At 38.0% G+C, this 19,413-nt stretch overlaps 1 protein-coding gene across 2 annotated transcripts in view; it reads right to left on the reverse strand.

The window, feature by feature from the left end:
- LOC306892925 (thyrotropin-releasing hormone-degrading ectoenzyme-like) overlaps positions 1 to 19,413 on the reverse strand; it is an 80,170-nt gene that overhangs the window by 46,142 nt on the left and 14,615 nt on the right. For both annotated transcript variants that reach the window (XM_079454327.1, XM_079454326.1), the window contains one exon: positions 4,105 to 4,259. In XM_079454327.1, coding sequence (XP_079310453.1) covers positions 4,105 to 4,259 — 155 coding nt within the window. The remainder of the gene's footprint in view (positions 1 to 4,104; positions 4,260 to 19,413) is intronic.

The following is a 19,413-nucleotide window of genomic DNA, read 5'->3' on the forward strand; positions in this document are numbered from 1 at the left end:
ATACAAATTTTTATTCTTATATGTGAAAATATGGACAGAAGAGGGATTTCAAATCCCATAACATATTTGTGACTTTTCTTCAATATTATACTTTTAAATTGAATTGTGAATATGTGACCCTGGATCACAAAACCAGTCTTAAGTAGCTCAGGAACATTTATGGTAAAAGCCAATAAAACATTGTGTGGTTCAAAATTATAGATCTTTCTTTTATGCCCAAAATCATTAGGATATTAAGTAAAGATCATGTTCCATAAAGATATTTTTTACATTTTCAACCCAAAATATATAAAAACTTTATTTTTGTGAGTGGATGGCCTGCTACAGTGCCTCGGATTAACAACTTCAAAGGCGATTTTCTCAATATTTAGATTTTTTGCACCCTTTACTTCCAGAGTTTTACACTCTTGTATCTCCACCAGATATTGTCCCATTTTAACAACCCATATATCAAATAAAAAGCTGAACTATTCAGCTTTCAGTTGATGTAAAAATCTCAATTTCGAAAAATTGACCCATAATAGTGTGTTCACATAGAGCGCGAATGAGGCGTCAAGCGCGAGTGATTTACATGTTAAGTCAATGCAAAGACGCGATAGACGCGCTTGCGGCACAAATAGCGCGAATGAGGCGACGCGAATAGCGCGAATGACGCGACTAGCGCGAATGGCGCGAATGACGCGAATTGCGCGAGTTGAAAAATCTGAACTTTGGTGAAAATTCGCGCCGCGTTAACCAATCAGGCGCCTGCTCTAGTAGTGACGTAGACGACGTAGCGAGCAGAGGCAGAAATAAAAAATGGAGGACAAGCTCATCTCAGTGTGCGGACACCCGGAGCTATATGATACGTGTTCATAAAAATAGGAATAAAAAGGATCTTGCTTGGAAGAAAGTGAGTGAGGAGGTCGGAGAATCCGGTAAATTGTAAAAACATTTTCGTGAAGCGAATTTCACTCGCGAATGACGCGAATAGCGCGAATGACGCGAATGAAGCGAATGAAGCGAGTAAACACAAAATGTTCAAGCATCCAACTACTCGCGAATAGCGCGTTTTTGACGCCTCATTCGCGCTCTATGTGAACACACAGTAAGACTGGTTTTGTTATCCAGGGTCAAATATTATTTAGTTTCAACTTCAAGATGACTTTAAACGCTATAGAATAGAATAAGCTATTTATATCTAGATAAATAAAAGTTCCATTTGACCATAAGTGGACTGTGAAGGGGGCTTCACAGGGTGGTCCTTGTAAATCTTAAGTGAGATTCCAATCCGAAGGGAACGAACATGTTCAGTTCGAAGGGCACTGCAAACGGCGTAGGGAATCGACAGAATGAATATGAATATATTTATTTGTATTTATGTTTTATTGTACAAAGTAGTTTTCATATGCATGAATGGATTCATCCATTCTGCTATTGTTATACAAACTAATGTTAAAGTAGTAAGTAACAGCAGTTTTTTCATGTTATGTTATTTGCCTCAGGAATGTTTCAGCTGCCCCACATAGGGAAAAAAGCGAGATGAGACCGACGAGACCAGTGATGAAGAGCACATCTTCCCATAGTTGACCAAAATAAAATGTATCTTTATTGCGTAACCGTAGAGTTTCAAATAATCAAAGGTGCATTATTCAAATAATAAATACAAGCATAAACAAAAGTTAAGTCAGCTTTTGATCATTTTCATTGTTACAAAGCAGCTGTAGAAGAAACATTGACTTTAAGCAAAACATATAAGGTTATGCAAGTCGAAACAAGATTATATTGATTAGACACATAATGCCTGTTACGTTTATGTTCATTTATGGCCTTTCTTCGATGACTTTGCAAGGCATTCCAATTTTTTGTCAGTCGAAGTCCACTTCATGGGATATCCCATGCTCAGGGAGTAGGGAGCAGTGAACACCACCGGATCCCCGCTTTCGATTTCAACATGACATGGGAATGAAGGATAATTAAATCTATAAACGTAAACAATGCCAGAGCTGCACTCATCCAACATCGAGCGAGTCTTCGTCCTTGACAATATTTCAACTCGTCTTGAGCATGACGAATGTCAAAACATTCATTTATGTGTCAGAACACAGAGCGAGTGTGAAATCCCTAATGTCATATGTTTACAGAAGACGTCATTTATAAATGAGACTCGACTCCTCACAGGAGCTCCACAGACTCAGCCATACCTAATGTGTATGTTTTTAATGCGACGGCTTTGAGATATGTGTGATATATCAGAAGTGACGCTTCATTCCCAAAGGACTCAGAAAGTCTCTCAAAACAATTTGTGAGAGCATAAAACTCAACATCAGCTCTATTAGCCTATAATAGGCTGATGTTATTGACCGAGTAAATGCATATGGAGGGTTGGGCAAGTGTCAGGAGCGGCCGCCTAATCATATTATTCAGAAATGAAATGAGAAAATAAGGATTGAGTGAGTGTGACATTAACCGTATTACTGACTGGGAGGAATTTTAGCATCAATCTACATTAATATAATATTAACATTTACAGTCACCGATGTCGGTAAACCACGGAACAGCTTCGCACATTTTCAGTTTTCTGACTGAGAGTCACTGCTTTATACCATTTCAATTATTCTTGGTCATAAAACAGCGGTTTCTTGAAAACAATGATATGCAGCTGTAAAATGCCCTCATTCATTTGAACTCCAAAATATGAAATGCACCCTGCATTGCTGTTTCTCAACAGCCTGTCTGAGTGTTTAACTGTATAATGCTGATGGTAGCTCACGTAGCGTTTTATCATCTGTTGCAGTCATAGGAATAAGAGAGATGGTGGATAACTTCCTTTCTTTCCTTTTGGCAAAACAGAGACAACATACAAAAAACAAACGAATAAAAGAGCAAAAGAACCATGGCAGCGGGCTGCTTATCTGTTTCACTCACTGAGCTCTGAGTCAAAGCAACAATAGCACCTAATAACAAAGCAGAGATGCAATTCAGCAACACATGAGGAGAGGAATACGGAACAATACTGCCGAATGCACAGCATCTCCAACAAGCGCATACATAATCCACCATAACAAAAGCCACAAAAATCCAAGCTTCTCAGCCAAATAAGGGTTGCAGACAAAAGCTAAAAATTAAACATGGAATAATGTATTCATTGTTTTCCTTACAATCCATGCTGATGATGCATGTGTGGGCATAAAGCTTGTATTTGAGTATTTGCTGACCACCATTCATAGCTAAAAAAAAAAGCAGTGGCTTCTTGTTTGATCGGTATCTTATAGTTCTGCTAGAAAAAAGACTGTATTATGCATGACAGGCCAGTTGTTGCCTATGTTATTTTATAACCCTTACTAAAAATAACTATGGTTTAAAAAAAAAAATATGGTTTTACAACAGTCAAAAAAAACATGGTAACTCAGGTAAAACCATGTTAACCACAAAATAACCATGGTTTTCAAAACCATAAAATAATGTGTCTAGCTGATCGTAGTGGTGTGCTTTTGATGTATTCAAGTTTTTTAGTTTAATTTGTTGCCTTGCACAAACACAGTTCTGTAGACCAGCATTATTGATTTGGCAATACTCACGCATGCTTATGGACAGAAGAACCATTTTTGTATGCATGCACATGACATCCACTTTTGGAACCTATTTTCAAAAGTTAGCAAAGTTTCCTTTCAGTCGACAATTTAACTTATCTTTACATTCATTATCACTCTCTGAGTCCTTTTTTCTTTGTCCACTGGCATTACACGATAAAACAGCAAACAAACCGTTTTAGATTGATAAATATCCCTGGATTATGAATCTACTGCAAGAGCTCAACCTACATACAGTATACACAGAAGAAAAAGTGAAGAAAGGACAGTTTTAAATGTGCATGAAGGTTGAACAGATATAGAATTTTTTTGTTTATCTTGTAGTATATAAAAGATACAAATTTGTGAGATTCATATTAAAAATGTACAAATAATAAAACCAAGATTTCTGACAGCGATATCGACTGATCTAATGACATGACTGAACAAAATCAGCCCATTATGAATCATTATTTTCATAACAGAAGATGTTATTGAGACCTTACACAGCAGATTTTATTATACCGAGTATGACTATTATGTGTGTGTTTACCTGGTGGCAGATCTCATGCACCACCACCATGGTGAGCTCCATCTGATAGGAGAAGGAAAAGACATCAGGATCCAACAAGATCTTCTGCTCCACAAACACACTCAGACCCCAGTTCTCCATGGCTGCATACGGATGCTTGGGAACTGCCAGCAGATCTGTACAGAGGGAGGAAAGTCAGAGGTCAAGGATGAGGAAGCAGGGTTGTAAAAATCCAAAACTGGTTCATTTGGTTCATTCTACAAAGCCTGTGTAATTTCAGAAGTGAGAAAATAAACCACAGTTATAAAACACTCAACTCAAGTGATCTCTTTCAAGCCAAAGATAGCTGAATGCTATAAAAGTTAACGCCCTCATCATCACCAGCTCAGGAAGGATTCATACGGCAAAGAGAACAGAAGAACAACTAAATCTCCGGCCCTGTTAAATCCAGATCTCATAATCAGCCGAAGAGGAACTGTTTAAAGCTGTAACATGCTTATCAGAGACAAGATGTGTGTCAAATTTACAAGTTTCTCTCTTGATAATCTGAAATCAGCTGTGGCATTTTTGAAGGAAAGATTACCCTGGCAACTGATACGACTTGTTGGTATCAGTCAGCTTTGAAAGTGAAAAGACATCAGGCACTTCAACTCACAATGAGTCCCCTATTAGGGTTGTTTATTGAAACACACATACAAAGGAAAGGTTGCTTTTTCCCCAAAGAGACTTACAAACATGAGGAAAACAACAAAGTGATTTATCTTAGGAGGCACTAGGAAAGAAAGAGAATAAGAACGAGTAATGTAGGATGAAAGAACAGCTAATATGAATAGATATGGTAATGTCTTCGATTGGCTAATATCACTGCCTAGGAAAACAGTAACAATGTTGTGTCCTACAGATATCTTTCAATATCTTTCTTATTTCGTTCTTTCAAGAAATAACTGATCCGATGAGGTCAGAATATAATGTAGACTTTATCAAGAAAAAGCATTATTATATATTCCTGATCAACAGACATACACTACTGTTCAAACGTTTAAGGTCAATAGCACGTTCTTATATATATATATATATATATATATATAGTAGTACTTCGCTATTCCCAACAATGACATTTATGTAGTTATCAAAACTGGATCAACAGACATATTTTTCAATTATAATAAAAAAAAATTGTAAAATAAGATATAAGGATGTTTAATACATATTTTTCCCCGTTTTTCTTGTAAATTTGCTGCCTTTTTAAAAAATAAAACTGTAAAATAACGTTTTCCCTGTATAATAAGATGGTTTTCCCGCGGTCTTTTTTCAATAATTTAACGTAATTTGACCGTATTACAAAAATACATAAACAATCTGTAACAAAACTGTACAATTCTTAGAATACAGCTTGGAAAATCTGGAAAAAAAGATTAACAGAAACATAACGTTTTCTTAAAGTGAAGGCTATATAGAGAAACCGCAGTACAACATGCCATATAAAACAGAACTGTTTTTTTACTGTTTTGGACAGTGTGGTTTAACCTTGTAGAAATTGATGAAAGCTGTAGAAATTCCCTCATCTTTGCACCTCCGTCTGTCATTCACGGTCTCATATATGTTATTCAAAAAGGCGCAAGGCTTCATAGAGACAGAAAGTGAGAGACGATGCATAACGGGTTATGTTGAACAGAGTGATAAGAAGGCACAAGTGTTACTAAAAACAGTTTGAGTTTTCAGAGAGCAAACCCTCCATAATATTCACACACACTACAACTTGAGGTGTAGTATTGAACATTCAGGTATATCTGGAGGTCCGCATTAATTCCTTTGCCGCTCTGGAGTCACCCCAGGACCCCTAAACCGATAAAAGCCCAGGAAAGAAAGTCGAAGGAAATAGGAGGATGTGAATCGAAAGCTTTGCCCACAGCAGGGTTCAGTCTGTCAGATCACACCAGCTCCCGTTCAGCACAGAGACAGCATATGATTCACTTTATCAGTCTTTATTTGTAGCGTTACATTAGAAAACATTGCAGAAGTGCAAAACCGCCTCAGTAAGTCATAAATAGGTATGAAAATGTTTTCACATATACATCATATCCTCTATATTTTATTAGCTGTTGGAGTTATATTAAGCTGACTGAAGTGTTGTTATAGTGTGAATCATGTCTGATCGGATGTGATTTGACTCCAGCAGTGTTGATGATGGTCTTGTAGAGACGTAGTGAAGTCAACCTTAACACAAAATCTGTCATTTACACATTTAATTTCACCTTCTCAGAGTCAACACAGCTCTACTGGATTACAGTATTCATGAAATATGATTAAATCGATCCTGAAGTAGATTGGGGCTTCCCAAAATGTGGGCCGCAATGCCGCAAGGGTGGGGTTGCAGGATAATTTCCAGAAATAATTTTTTTAATTATAAGAAATAGCGTATGTAGTCAATAAGTGTAACATTAAATTAGTCAAGTTAAAAATTAAACCAGGCAAATAAAAAGCCATCAGCCTTAGGAATTTCCTCGCCATCGATCGTGACCCCTGAGGTGATTATGTCACATAACAGGTGCGGCAAGTCCATTTACTGGCACTGTTAGTTTAGCGAAAAGTTTGGGAACCCCTGAAGTAGATGACAGTGGAAGTACACTAAATATAATGCAGTAAATTGAGTGCACTACACTTAAGTTCGTGTTATATGACATTATAACAATATCCTTATCTGTCCTGTTTCGTTGTACAATTCCCACATAGATTTTCTAAAATGTTCTACTCTTTTAACAGCTAGATTTTTTGTGGTTGATCAGAGCTTAATTCTTGGATAACTGGCATCACATTCACACTCCTGACAAACACTGAATTTTAACTCTACGTGCAGAAATAAGGAGTCTAGGTGAGGTCACGGCCCCTGATTTTAAGCACTCTACTCTTCACACACGCGTTTAGTTACACATTTTACGAGAACTTTCCGTAGACTCTGTGATTTTCATACTGTACAAACAGTACCACCTCACGATCCCCTTTTTGCATTTTACATTTAAAAAGAATTATGAGCCGTTTCCTCATTAGGACCCCAAAACATTTGGTCCTCACACTGTAGGGTTTACCAGGACCACACACATGTTCTCGGTCGACAGCGCCTCCAGACGCCCTGCGGTCTGCTCCCACATGGGAGCTCTTAACAGGCAGCGGGGCAGAAGAGAGCAGCTCTTCACAGAGCCGTAGTGATGCCTACGGAGAAAAGCCTCAAGAGAGGGTCAAACAGATGCTCTCACAGCTCACTTCAGTCGAAGTTTTAATCTGTGTGCCATCAAAGAACCATTTTTATATATTAAGATTGCCCTTCTATTGTGTTTTATGATTTTGTTCTCCAAAAATTGTATTTGCTCAGAATTTATAAAAGTTAAAGTTTTTTGCTAGTAGTTTTACATGGTTTTGTCACTTTCTTATATTGAATATTAATTAGAATAATGTAAGATCACTTACTTTCAGTGATGGGGTGTTTATTACAGATTTAACTTGAATCATGCGCACTTATAATCATGATACAGCACCTGCATCATTCTCAGACACAACACCTGTTACTGTTGCACATAGACTGATTGATTCAATAAAACCCACAGCGTTCCCCCATCCTAACTTGGTAACATACTCAGTCTCAATGAATGCGACTGCAGTATTACTGCTATTAGATCTCCAGCTGGACACGGCTCTATAATGATGTCTGCTCTATGAGCTCTGACGGTCCACTCCGTTCATCCGCAAATCACAGTTTACAGGAGGCAGCTGAAATGGAGAGAAGTCTTTAGAGGGGAAAGGCAATAACAGTGATCAAGTTCAGGTGTTCACTACAAATCACAGCAGAACAGGAGCAGGACGGAGGACACAAACATGTTTTAGCAGCTCGTCTCCTGTGAGAGAGAAATTCAGAGCAGCAGGCCGGGTGAATCTCATGAAACAGATCAGTGAGCTGAGGATATGGTCTGGTTACACTCCAGCAGTTTTCTGCTCTTCATTTCCTATTCATCTTTATCACTAATTGGAAGTCAAGTCAGCTTTATTTATATATCGCTTTTGACAATTTTCATTGTTACAAAGCACCTGTACAAGAAAACATTGACTATAATAGTCTTATTTAATTAACACTGCATATAGGAATTTATTGTGTGTCGGATATTTGACCTGTGTTTTGACTTCCATAACCTTTTATGTTTTACTTATAGTCAATGTTTTCTTGTGTGTTTCATTTATTTTTCTCCTCAACACACAGCACATCATGCAGACAATGCCTTATCAGACACCACTAGTCAACCAAGAAATACAATCTTGTAACGTTTGCTCATTTTGAAAGCAAAGAAACAAGGTTTCAACTCCCTGGCGCCAGGCAAAAACACACATCATTAGCACTCAGTGGGACAGGTGACATTTTATACTGTAATCTCATTGTTGACCTTTAATGCTAATGGCTGCAATACACTACAAGACTTTTAAAATCTGGACGGATTTTTTTTAAACTAGACATCATACACTTGCAGTAAAATGTCAGATTAAACCTGCAGACTGGCACAGACTTTCTGCAACAAGACCAAACTAAAAATCTGGGTAAAATCTGAGCAAAAGTCTTAAGTGTATATAACACAGGTTTTTAGATCAGGAGAAACTGTATTATGTTGTTTTCTGAGCGCATTTAATACTGCAGGATGTCAAATGAGCTATTGAACATGTAACCTACACAGAGCGAGCGTGTCAACAGCCATAAAATGTAATGTCTGCTGGAGTGCTGTTCTACTCAAGTGCTGTTCTCAGATCAGTTCAACCACTATAGAGACTCTCAAACCCACAATACTTCAGTACTGACAAACACTTGCCTATAAGAGATGAGAACTAAAGAGAGAAGAGGAGACCTGTGTGCTTATATGGATATATGATAAAAAAAAGCTTTTATAATATAAACGAAAACTCATTTTATGCGACTTCACGTTCTTTAATATATATTCATCAAATGAAACCTCAAACCTGATTTTGTCAAATTGAACCTGCTCAGGGATTGTGAATCTTTCATCGATAACTTTAAACAATCGTTTAAAAAAGGATTTCTATTGCACTCAATATAGTGACAAAATCTTTGGGGAGATTGTAAAGCGACCTCTGCCAGTGCAGTTGAACTAGTTGAACTTTGTAATGAGGCCATAGCTGGAGGCGTGCTAACATCCATAAGGCAGAGGTGTTTTATTATCGGAGGCAAACCATCCAAAGCGGCATATAGGCAGAGACGTGATCAATGTCCAGGAAGAGTTCAATATTCAAAAAAGCAGCCCATCAGCAAGCAAACCCACAACAGTCGACAACAGGGGAATAATTCAATAAACAGGCAAAATGATCGATACAGCAGATAACAAGCCACTTGGCAAGGTCGTATATTGTCACAATCCCAGTCTGGGTCCCCCTGTTATTTTGGACTTTTATGTTATTTCCTGTTGTGTGCCATGTTTGTAGTCATTTGTAGTTAACTTAATGTTTTTCTGCACGTGGATCCGCTTTCTGCCTAGTAATATAAAAACATTTAATGAAATAAAAAGGCAATCCAAACATTGTAAAGCATAACACAAAGACAGACACCGAACAAAGGAAACACTAGGGTTTAAATACACTGGGGAAACAAGAAACACCTGGGAAAACGAATTAACAAGAAAGACTACAAAGGCGATGTCACGCGAAAGGAAATAACATAAAAGTCCAAAATAACAGGGGAACACAGACTTGGATCGTGACATAGATACTAAGCAATACATAAAACTGACACACTTAGCATTTCAAGATAAAAAGTGAAAACAGAGAAAAACATTCAGGATTTGCAGATATAAACTCAGCAGCAACCAAAAGTTATCAGAATTTACCATTTGAATATTTAAATCTGGTGCGAGATGAGAACTGGTTTAAGTAATATAATTGATTGACTATAAGGTTAGGGTTGTTAAAAGGCCATACGTTACTGTTGTTTCTAAAGTAAACACATTTAACATGTATAAAAGTTCAAATCTGCTAAGAGAGGTAGTACAATGTATAGCAAATCATGTAAACATAGGTAAATTTTATTCAAAAGTAAAGAATATTCCATCAAGTTGTTATCTGACAGACGTTGATGTTTTAATATTTAAAAAAATTTTAACTAATAATAATATTTACTTCAGCTAAGAAGTATTCTGTGAAGTTATTGATGCCCATGAGTGTGTCATCCTGCTGTTTTTACTTCTTATATTCCAACCGACAATCAACCAAGTTTTTGACGGACTTGATAACTTAGATAAAAAGTTAACTTTGTTTGATTTATGGGTAATTGGAAAACACAGATAAATCAGGTAGTTTTTAATTGGATGGCAAGTAAACGAAAACTTATTGAAGGTATTGAGACACACACAAGCGTCACAAACAAAATCCTCTATCATAGTAAACTGTGACACACACATCTGATCTTCACTCTCTGGTGCCATGTACTCTGAAGCAAAAGAACAAATCCTTCACAAACAAGCCAACCAATCAATATTCTCCATTTATGACATACTATTTTCTATTTCTTGTATCCTCTCGCTCAATAAGGCAATCTGTGCTTTATTTACAACGTACATATGGCAGATGCTTCACACAGAATCGATTCCATTCAAAGACATGCCCATTTGTACATGAGGGTCGGTAGGGTGAGAGGCGTCTTACACACAAGCGTATTGCTGAAAACGGAACCTGATCACTGGTGTCTTTAGGATAAAGATGCAGTTAAACACACTACGTGAGTTTTTATATATACGGTAGGCTACTGTATATGAATGTGGATGTGCTTTTTGTTACACTGGATACCAATGTGAGGGTATTAACTGATTATTTGACCCTTAATCTAATCTACCAGTAAATATAAATGTCTTAGATGAATGTGTTTGACCTGCATCGTGCTGTCATGGCTCAGTGCTGAATGAGATGATCTCTGTGGCCTGAAACACAAGCAGACTCATTTGGACCGAGGCAGCACAGTCAGCAGAGGATTTGCAGCACAATGAGACTGAAGCGACTCCCTGAATACTGATCAGCTTTCATCTTCAAGAGTCACACACACACACTGCTCTGAGATCAGCCGGATCTTCACGATGCTTTGGTCTGAACGGACTCTCAGGTGGAGCTAGAAATGGGAGGTGAGAATGGGAAACCAGAGTTTGTTGTTGATGGATTCTCGCTGTGTGAACATCATGAATTATGTATCTGCACAGAATACTGTATGTGGAAGAGATGTCAGATTTGGCTTGCAGGAGATGATGGTTTAAAATGAGACTTATTTTTTTCCCCTTCTTTCTCTATGAGTGGAGGTTCTTTGATCTAGGTGGATCTTGACTAGCAGACTAAGGATGTGATCAGGATTTGACGATTCCATTCTGTTTTCACACTGATAGCATTTATGCGAATTCTTATTCTAGTTTCCGCATTTGTAGGTCAAAATTTAGGACAATAAATAGGTTTCACGCTACAGATTTGAATGATCCTGTTTCAAGCTGTGAGGCTGACACTCTGGATGTGTCATTCTGTCATTGACATCTGTTTGTTTTTACTGACACACTATAACCATTCAACATTGACATCTCTGTCGATTGGTCCCCTCCTGTCAATGTGTTTTTCTACAGCAAAACTACCAATGCTTTGACAAAGACACAATATCAACACTCAATCTTAAACTCTGTCAAAAGACACATATTTCAAGCAAAAACAATAAGAGACTTGCACATTATGAACATACATAAACGTTCAAACAACTTGCCTTATGGTTCTGCGTTGAACCTCTTGCGTAGCCCCCGCAGAGCTGTGATCCCCTCCAAAAACAAAATTGCGCTTCAATTCAATGCGGACCGCAAGCACTGTGATTGGTCTGCTTGAACCCCTCTTTCAGGTCAAAAATGGCATTGCCTTTACTCATACACATTTCTGAATAAATGATCCAAAGTAAATGATTTGTTCTTCAGTATTTAACAACTCAAGCTACAACAAAACTGACTGTTTACTTGCCCCTATCACTGCGATGAGGGGTCATTGCCTTTCGACGCAGACAACAATGCTGAAGTATAAAAAGAAAACTATGTGTTGCCTGGGGCTAACGCAAAACCATAAATCGCCATTTAGCACCATGTGATTGACGCAACAGATTGTCACTTAGAGAAGAAAGATTATTTATTAATTTATTAAGTGATAGAAGCTATAAAAATTAAAACAGAATAATTGGATGGATTAATGGATCATGTATTTGAGCACTGGAGTCTTCAGGCCATGAGGGATCGTTGGCTCAGAAGGCTGACAGAGTGAACACAAAAACTAGCGTGAAATGGAGCAAGAGTTTGGAAGAAGTAAATAAGGAAGAAGGGAGGAAATTGGGGAAAAAGGGAGATGAAACAGCCACTTCGGTGTAAGTCAAGCTGTTGAGACCTCAGCTGAAAGTCAGACTCTTTGTTAAATATGTATGAGAGTTTTGAGGGGAAAGAAGCTATTTTAGGCCGACTCAAATGCCTCTTCTCTGATCTGACTTTGACATGACCTTCCGTTACTCTGACACAAAGCAAACACCGAATCCAGCACATAAAATCTATATGACATAATAACACTACTTTTGATGAAACAAATGATTTGTGATGATTTTTGAGTGAATACAACTGATCTAAGAGAAGACAAAATAAAGTAGTTATCCTTCTAAAGTGATGGTAATGATGACAAAGGCTGTCCGACTACTAAAAATAAAAAATGAAAGCAACTCTGAGTCAGAGGACAAATATTTGCAGAAGGTTTTGAGATAGATGCAGTGTGAAGAGAGAAAAGGAGGACAACGAGAGATGAGTGCCACTGTTTGGTCGAGACTGAAGTCTGTTTTCAGTGCACGTATCCCAGAATCCCCTAAGGTGAGGAGCGATCTGGAGAGGTCAATTATTGTTGAAGAGAACAAGAAAATACAACACTTCACTCACAAAAGAGGACAGACAACACACACATACAGGACAAGTGCTTTATTAATATTTGTTAGTTTAAAGTATTGAGGCAAAGATCATATTAAACATCTTGATATCGTATGTGTGTTATATGTGTGTGCTCTTATTAGTACAGAACAGCGCACAAAAAGACACAGGGAGGAGATGGAGCTCAAGCAACCCCATCAACTCCTGGGGACCCTCTATGACACTGACCCCGGGAAACTGACAGGCAAAGATTTCTTAAGTCAACACAACAAAATCTTTTTCTTCAACTCATCAGCAGGTCTGGGGCCACACCAAAAGATAATCGCGCCGATTTCTTCCCTTCCGACAGTCCTAGGTAAAGTCACGATGATCTTAAACAGCTCTAAAGATAATCTTATCAGATTTCCCTGTGGTGTGATGAACCTGACCGGAAGAACCTTGGAGCCGCACCGATCGCGAATCTTAAATATTAAACATGTTGAACATTTACGATCAGAAATCCTGATGTGTGGGGGAAACCCAGAGGACAAACGCACAAGAACTCTGTTGATTGTCTCGTGGAACAAAACAATACCCAACCAGAAAGCCAGCTGACAGCAGTAGTTATCACTTCAACAAACCCTTTTCTTTATTCCGTCAATTTTCTGTCAAAAACATTACAAACACTATCATCGCAATAACTAATAATTTCAATAAAAACCAGTCTGTGTGCAAGTGATGGTAGTGGTTGGAGTCCGAGTGTGCGGATGCTTAAAGGTGGAATAGAAAAGATAGTTCAATGGAGCAAGTAGATTCTTCCTGGTGATAATGTCAACAGCAATTTGTTTTTACAAAACTGTATTAATATTATTTTTTAATTACTTTAAAGATATAAATTCCACAATATTTGAGTTGCAATAAAATTATATCTAGTGCTGTGCCACCGTAAATGCTTTTGACCACGCTGCTTGAGCACGATGAATAATATTTTTAAAATGACATAAAAGGTTATGTGCACATCTGTTTGAACACATAAATAATAAACAAAGCTTACAGTGCAATAATAAATAACTCATTCTGAAGTCTCGAGATAATTTGCGTTCACAGTCAGGACTTGTTTGAAAATCTGTTGGTGTGTGGTGTGCCGTGTGTGGTGTGCCGTCTTCGTCACATCACGGCGCACCACACATTATAGAAGCAAAACGATTGAATCTAGGATTTTTTTCTCCTGGTGTTTGTGGTCTCACATCGTTTAAAACTCTTATAATAATCCAAAACATTTTTTAGTGTGGCCCCAGCATAAGGAGATGCCATGTCACGCCACTCAAAGAAAAGAGCACTTGAAAGAGAGAACAAAGATAAAAACCACAAAATGTCGTAAGAAATAGGGAAATTGTGGCTATGACCCATAATAATCCAAGTCAGAATTATATCATCAGGTTAATTTTGACTTCCCCTGGGTTGTTGTTCTAATATGATGTAATGATTAATGTAATTACAAATGTAAATCTGCCCAGTCTCATTATTTGCCTCGGTTCTAGAGGCACTGAAGATGCAGTGAATTTAAAGGATGTCATGACGCTTTGGTCCTTAAGACTTTGCACTCCTTTGTAATCCAGATCGTGGATCTCTGCATGCAGTGTCATTGATGTAATAATCATTTCAAATAAGAATTGACTTCATGTCGAGGGTGTTTCCGTCTGTGTTTTGATACATTACTAACCGCAGATTCTTCGTTCTTATGCTCGAAATACTCAGTGATCATTTATTCATGTGTGAAATCAACAAGCTGTTTGGCGATCATAAAATACACACAAAAGGGCTAATTATTCATAGACCCTTAAGAGTTTAATGTGCTGAGTAGGAGCTTTCATGAGACATGAATTAAAAGAGCATGCATTGAGCTGTGATTTAAGTGGTTTGCAAAGTCATCAGCACTGATGTACATCTACATACTATAAACTCATACAAGCATACTGCTTGCTTTTTATAGGAGTGTGTTCAGCCGCTGTAGGCTGCAGGTCACAGTCACAATGATTGGACCTTCCAGCTTCGCATTTGCGCTCTCATAATCTAGACGGTAAATACGGGACCTCTCTTCCTCTATATGTATCTTTTTTTACACGTTATACTCATCCAACTATCTGTTCTAGTCCACTGCAGTCCACTTCTCCCTGTGTCTCCTGCTAACATACATCACAGATTTGACAATGTTGTCTCTCTCTCTCTCCTGGATGTGTTACATCAGAAGACAGAAACAGATGAGTCCTGTCTGACACTGTTGTGGGAATACCTCATTTATTCTGCTCACGTGCACACACACATGCACAAATGCATATACACACACCTCAATGTTAACATGGCAAGTCTACCGTGTAAAAACAGAAGAGACAAATAAATAAATTTTCAGTATAAAGCCTACAAAAGCAATAAAAAGGAAATAATATTAGTGGTGCTAAATGAAATAAGAGAAATTCACCTAAGAGCAAATACTCAAGCTATTTAATCACCGAAATTTTTTTATCAACCTAATCCAAACATGCCGTGAACAGAAATATTAACACTCTCTAAACAGCACTGTTTGAATAGCATTCGTTTCATAAAGTGGCCAAACAAAACAAGCCTTGACAAGACAGAGGAGCTGTTAAGACAGAGGAACATTGTATTTTTTAATTGTTATACCTGCTGCCCATTAGAGCAACATCAACTCATATCCAACATATTTCATAATAACTAAAGAGTTTATGTTGGCCATATTTTATGAACATATAGTTGTGGCGTGTTCCATGTAGGGGGAACCGAACCCCGATCCCTGGCATTCAAAGTGTGAGGTATTACTCACTGAGCTAGTCCCAAGGGTTTAAACCCAATCGCAAATGAAAACACTTTACTTTGTAGACACAAAGGTTAAAAAACAAACTTGGCAAGCTGTGCTTCCAATAAACAGGGTAACACAAAAGTAGACTTGAGGATCTAAAAACTCAACATAAGCACACTTTACATCAAATCTGCTCAACAGCGGGGAAATAAGGCATAAACAGATCAAGATTGAACACAAAGGCAGAGAACAAATAGACTTATAAAGGTTTAAACACAGGTGTAGACAATTCGGTGATGATGCGGTGTTGAATGAGGCAAAATTGACCTCCACAGGCCTGGAACAACCAGAATCCATATTGTGGGTGCCATCCACTATTCGGAAGGCGCCTGGCAGGAGGTTCAAGGAGAGCGGCCAGGGTGAACAAATAGTTCTCAAAGAACAGACACGTTATAATACCTGAAATAGGTATAATGGTACAGATACACAGGCTTTAAAGGGACAGTTCTGCTAAACACAAGGAAAGATATTTGAAAGAATGTTGGTAAACCAACAGTTCTGGGGCACTATCGACTTTCATAGCAGGAAACTACTGTGGAAGTCAATGGTGCCCCAGAACTGTCTTTTGTGTTCAACAGAACAAAAAATGTATAGAGGTTTGGAACAACTTGGGAGTGAGTAAACAATGACAGAATTGTCATTTTTGGGTGAACCGTCCCTTTAAAAGTTGAGTAACTGGGATCAGACTGTAGCAACACACAAGGACGTGTGTCATTTCTCCTTTCTGTTATAATAAATCCAGTTACAAGATTACATCACACTTTATTGAACAGTCCTCTGAAAACCAGTTTGTCCAGATATAATCCGTCTTACAAAATGAGCCGCCTTTTGCCATTTGAGAGCGGGTTGAGTTTTTCACTTTACTCACTGAGCTCCTCAAATCCCTTTTCACCAGCCCATCACTGTCAGTCTGAGGGATTTAATCCTTAAGACCGTTTAAAATGTCCATAAACACATGAATATCATCTGTCGTTATTTAAAGCTGCAATCTGGGGACAATAATATAAAGAAATTTGCGATTTTATGTAGATATATACAGGCAAAGGTTATGGATTTTTGGTAAAGAGGCTCAAAAACAGACTGAGCGTCAGTGTCAAAGTAATGTTTTGAAGAGCAAAGCACTCTCTTGGTTTCAATTTTAGTATAAACAATATGAATATGATCATATGTGATCAAAAAATGAAGTTCTATAATTATACAGTATGTCCAATCATCATGGGGCTTATCAGCTACAGCAGACATATCAGAACATATCATTCTCACTCAAAGCTAAGGATTATGGGAACGATTCTCACACTGGGCAAAATATTTTACACAAGACACCAAATACTTCCAACATCACAAGCTGCTGGAAATACCAAGTGGTATTTCTTGTAATCTGATTCCTGGGTTCGCACGACCAGAAGAGTTTCTCCTCGCTGTTCTGAATCGATAAGAACAGAGCGCTGCAGATTTTAGAATGAGAGGCTGAGGATACATGGGATTTATGATATCCTAACAGATCAAGAACTACAATTTTATTGCACCCCATCTACCCAACAAAGTGAAAACATCCCAGCTTTCATCATACCTCAAGATCAAACACACACAGTTGGGATTAAACACAATAAACGTCACTGTGGCTTGGTGCAAGCATCACCTGTTAATGCATCAATCAGACGTATGGCACGGTTACTAACGCCCAAGACTGAACCAACAAGAAAGCAGAAAAGACCAATAATATTAATTTTCATCACATCTCCTAAAAAAACACATGGCTGGCCACAAGATGACCACGATAAAAGTCATCATTGTCATCATGCATCATGGAAAAATATCTGAAGGCCACATGCATTATGATTATGTCAACCATAGGTATGCAAAAATTAATGGACCGTGTTTGTGAATCAATATACATGTGTGTGAGGGTATAACAGTGGAGAACCAACAAAGTATGTTAATCCAGAAAAATGTCCTACAGCCTCAGGGATTAACACAGAGATCACGTAGTCTCACCCAGAAAGCTCTGGATGAGAATCTAAGATCAACATCCAGCTCATCAAACACACATGCCTCTCTGCACTTTGTCGAAGTGATTAAACTGTTGACATTTGTCATGACATCAATTCCCTTTTGCGTATGTTCAAGATGGAGAAGAAACTGAACCAGCTCTGCCCATATTTGATTTACTATTGATCTCTCTCTAAGAAGCACTTACAGTAGCTCAATGCAGGTCAGAGAGATCACCTTCCTCTCTGAGGTTATGCTAGATGTTTTATACACTCCCTTGACCAACAAATGATGTGCTCCGTAAAAATCTACATTTGATATTTACTATAAACACATAGGAAAAAATTCTTGACCAAGACTAAACAAAACTGGGCTTGTTTGTTTCACGGTTTCTCGAGTTCTTAGACAAAGTTTATGCATTTCTTCAATTTTGTATATATCAACTACAGTTTCAAGAATCCATTTTATTATCTCACTCTGAACAGCATCCTATTTGATATACAAATTCACTCAATGTTTGAGCACCAGACGGTATAAAATGTTTCAGCAGTTTCCAGAATTCAAAGTAGGGCCACGACAGGTTGCGATACACAGATTTGTGGGTTGAAATGTTTCAATATAAGGCTCTCCGAACACTCACTCTAGACAGTTTTATTTATTTATATCGCTGTTTGCGTCCTCACAACAACTCCTGAAGCATCAAACAGATGGATTCTTGCTGTTGGGGAACTTGTTGACTGATAATTTGCTAAACTTGCAGAAAATAAAATGGATGAAGGGTATCATTGATACAAACACACTCGGCTCTGTCTCTACATGGACTCGTCGTATGACCTTGAATTAATTATGAGGTTTAATCTTTTATTCAAAGACAAGTAAAAGGTGCTTTTGGATGCATATGTGCGAAGATGTGTCTTTACAAAGTAACACCGTTTCTACACCGGACGTGACCGGTGTGATGCAACAACAAAATACATTACAAACGCATTAGAACCCATTATAAATAAACATTTTGTCCACACTGGATGCGGCGGGGCACGACAAACCCATTAAGAACAAGCAGGTTGTCATGTTGCATCGCAGCGACATTGTTATAAACAATGTTGTATTTGACCCATACAATTTGATTTAATTCACATGAGCAGAATGACAGAATGTCCCTGTTCAGAGACCTGAGGGGCTGCAACTGCTCCCACACTCCACACACAGATGGTGCCTTTACATAACAGCAACGGGAATTACATCCACATCATTTCTTGTGATGAGGCCAAACTGAATCAACCTTGAATCTAACAATCTCACACAATATTATGATCGAAAACACATTAAAATTATCTTCAGCTTTTTGCAAAAAAGGTTCTCCACACAAGCTGTGTCCTTGATGTGAGATTACAACAGTCAGCAGCGAACAGCTTTTATCAGGTGGCAGTTGCGCTCAGTGCCGCTGCTAGCCATTTTGGTGCCCTAAGCATAAGTCGATTATGATGCTCCAATAAAAAAAAATGTGTTTTGCCAGTTTAACTTTTT

This window comes from Barbatula barbatula (genome assembly GCF_947034865.1).
Source record: "Barbatula barbatula genome assembly, chromosome: 4".
NCBI lineage: Eukaryota > Metazoa > Chordata > Actinopteri > Cypriniformes > Nemacheilidae > Barbatula > Barbatula barbatula.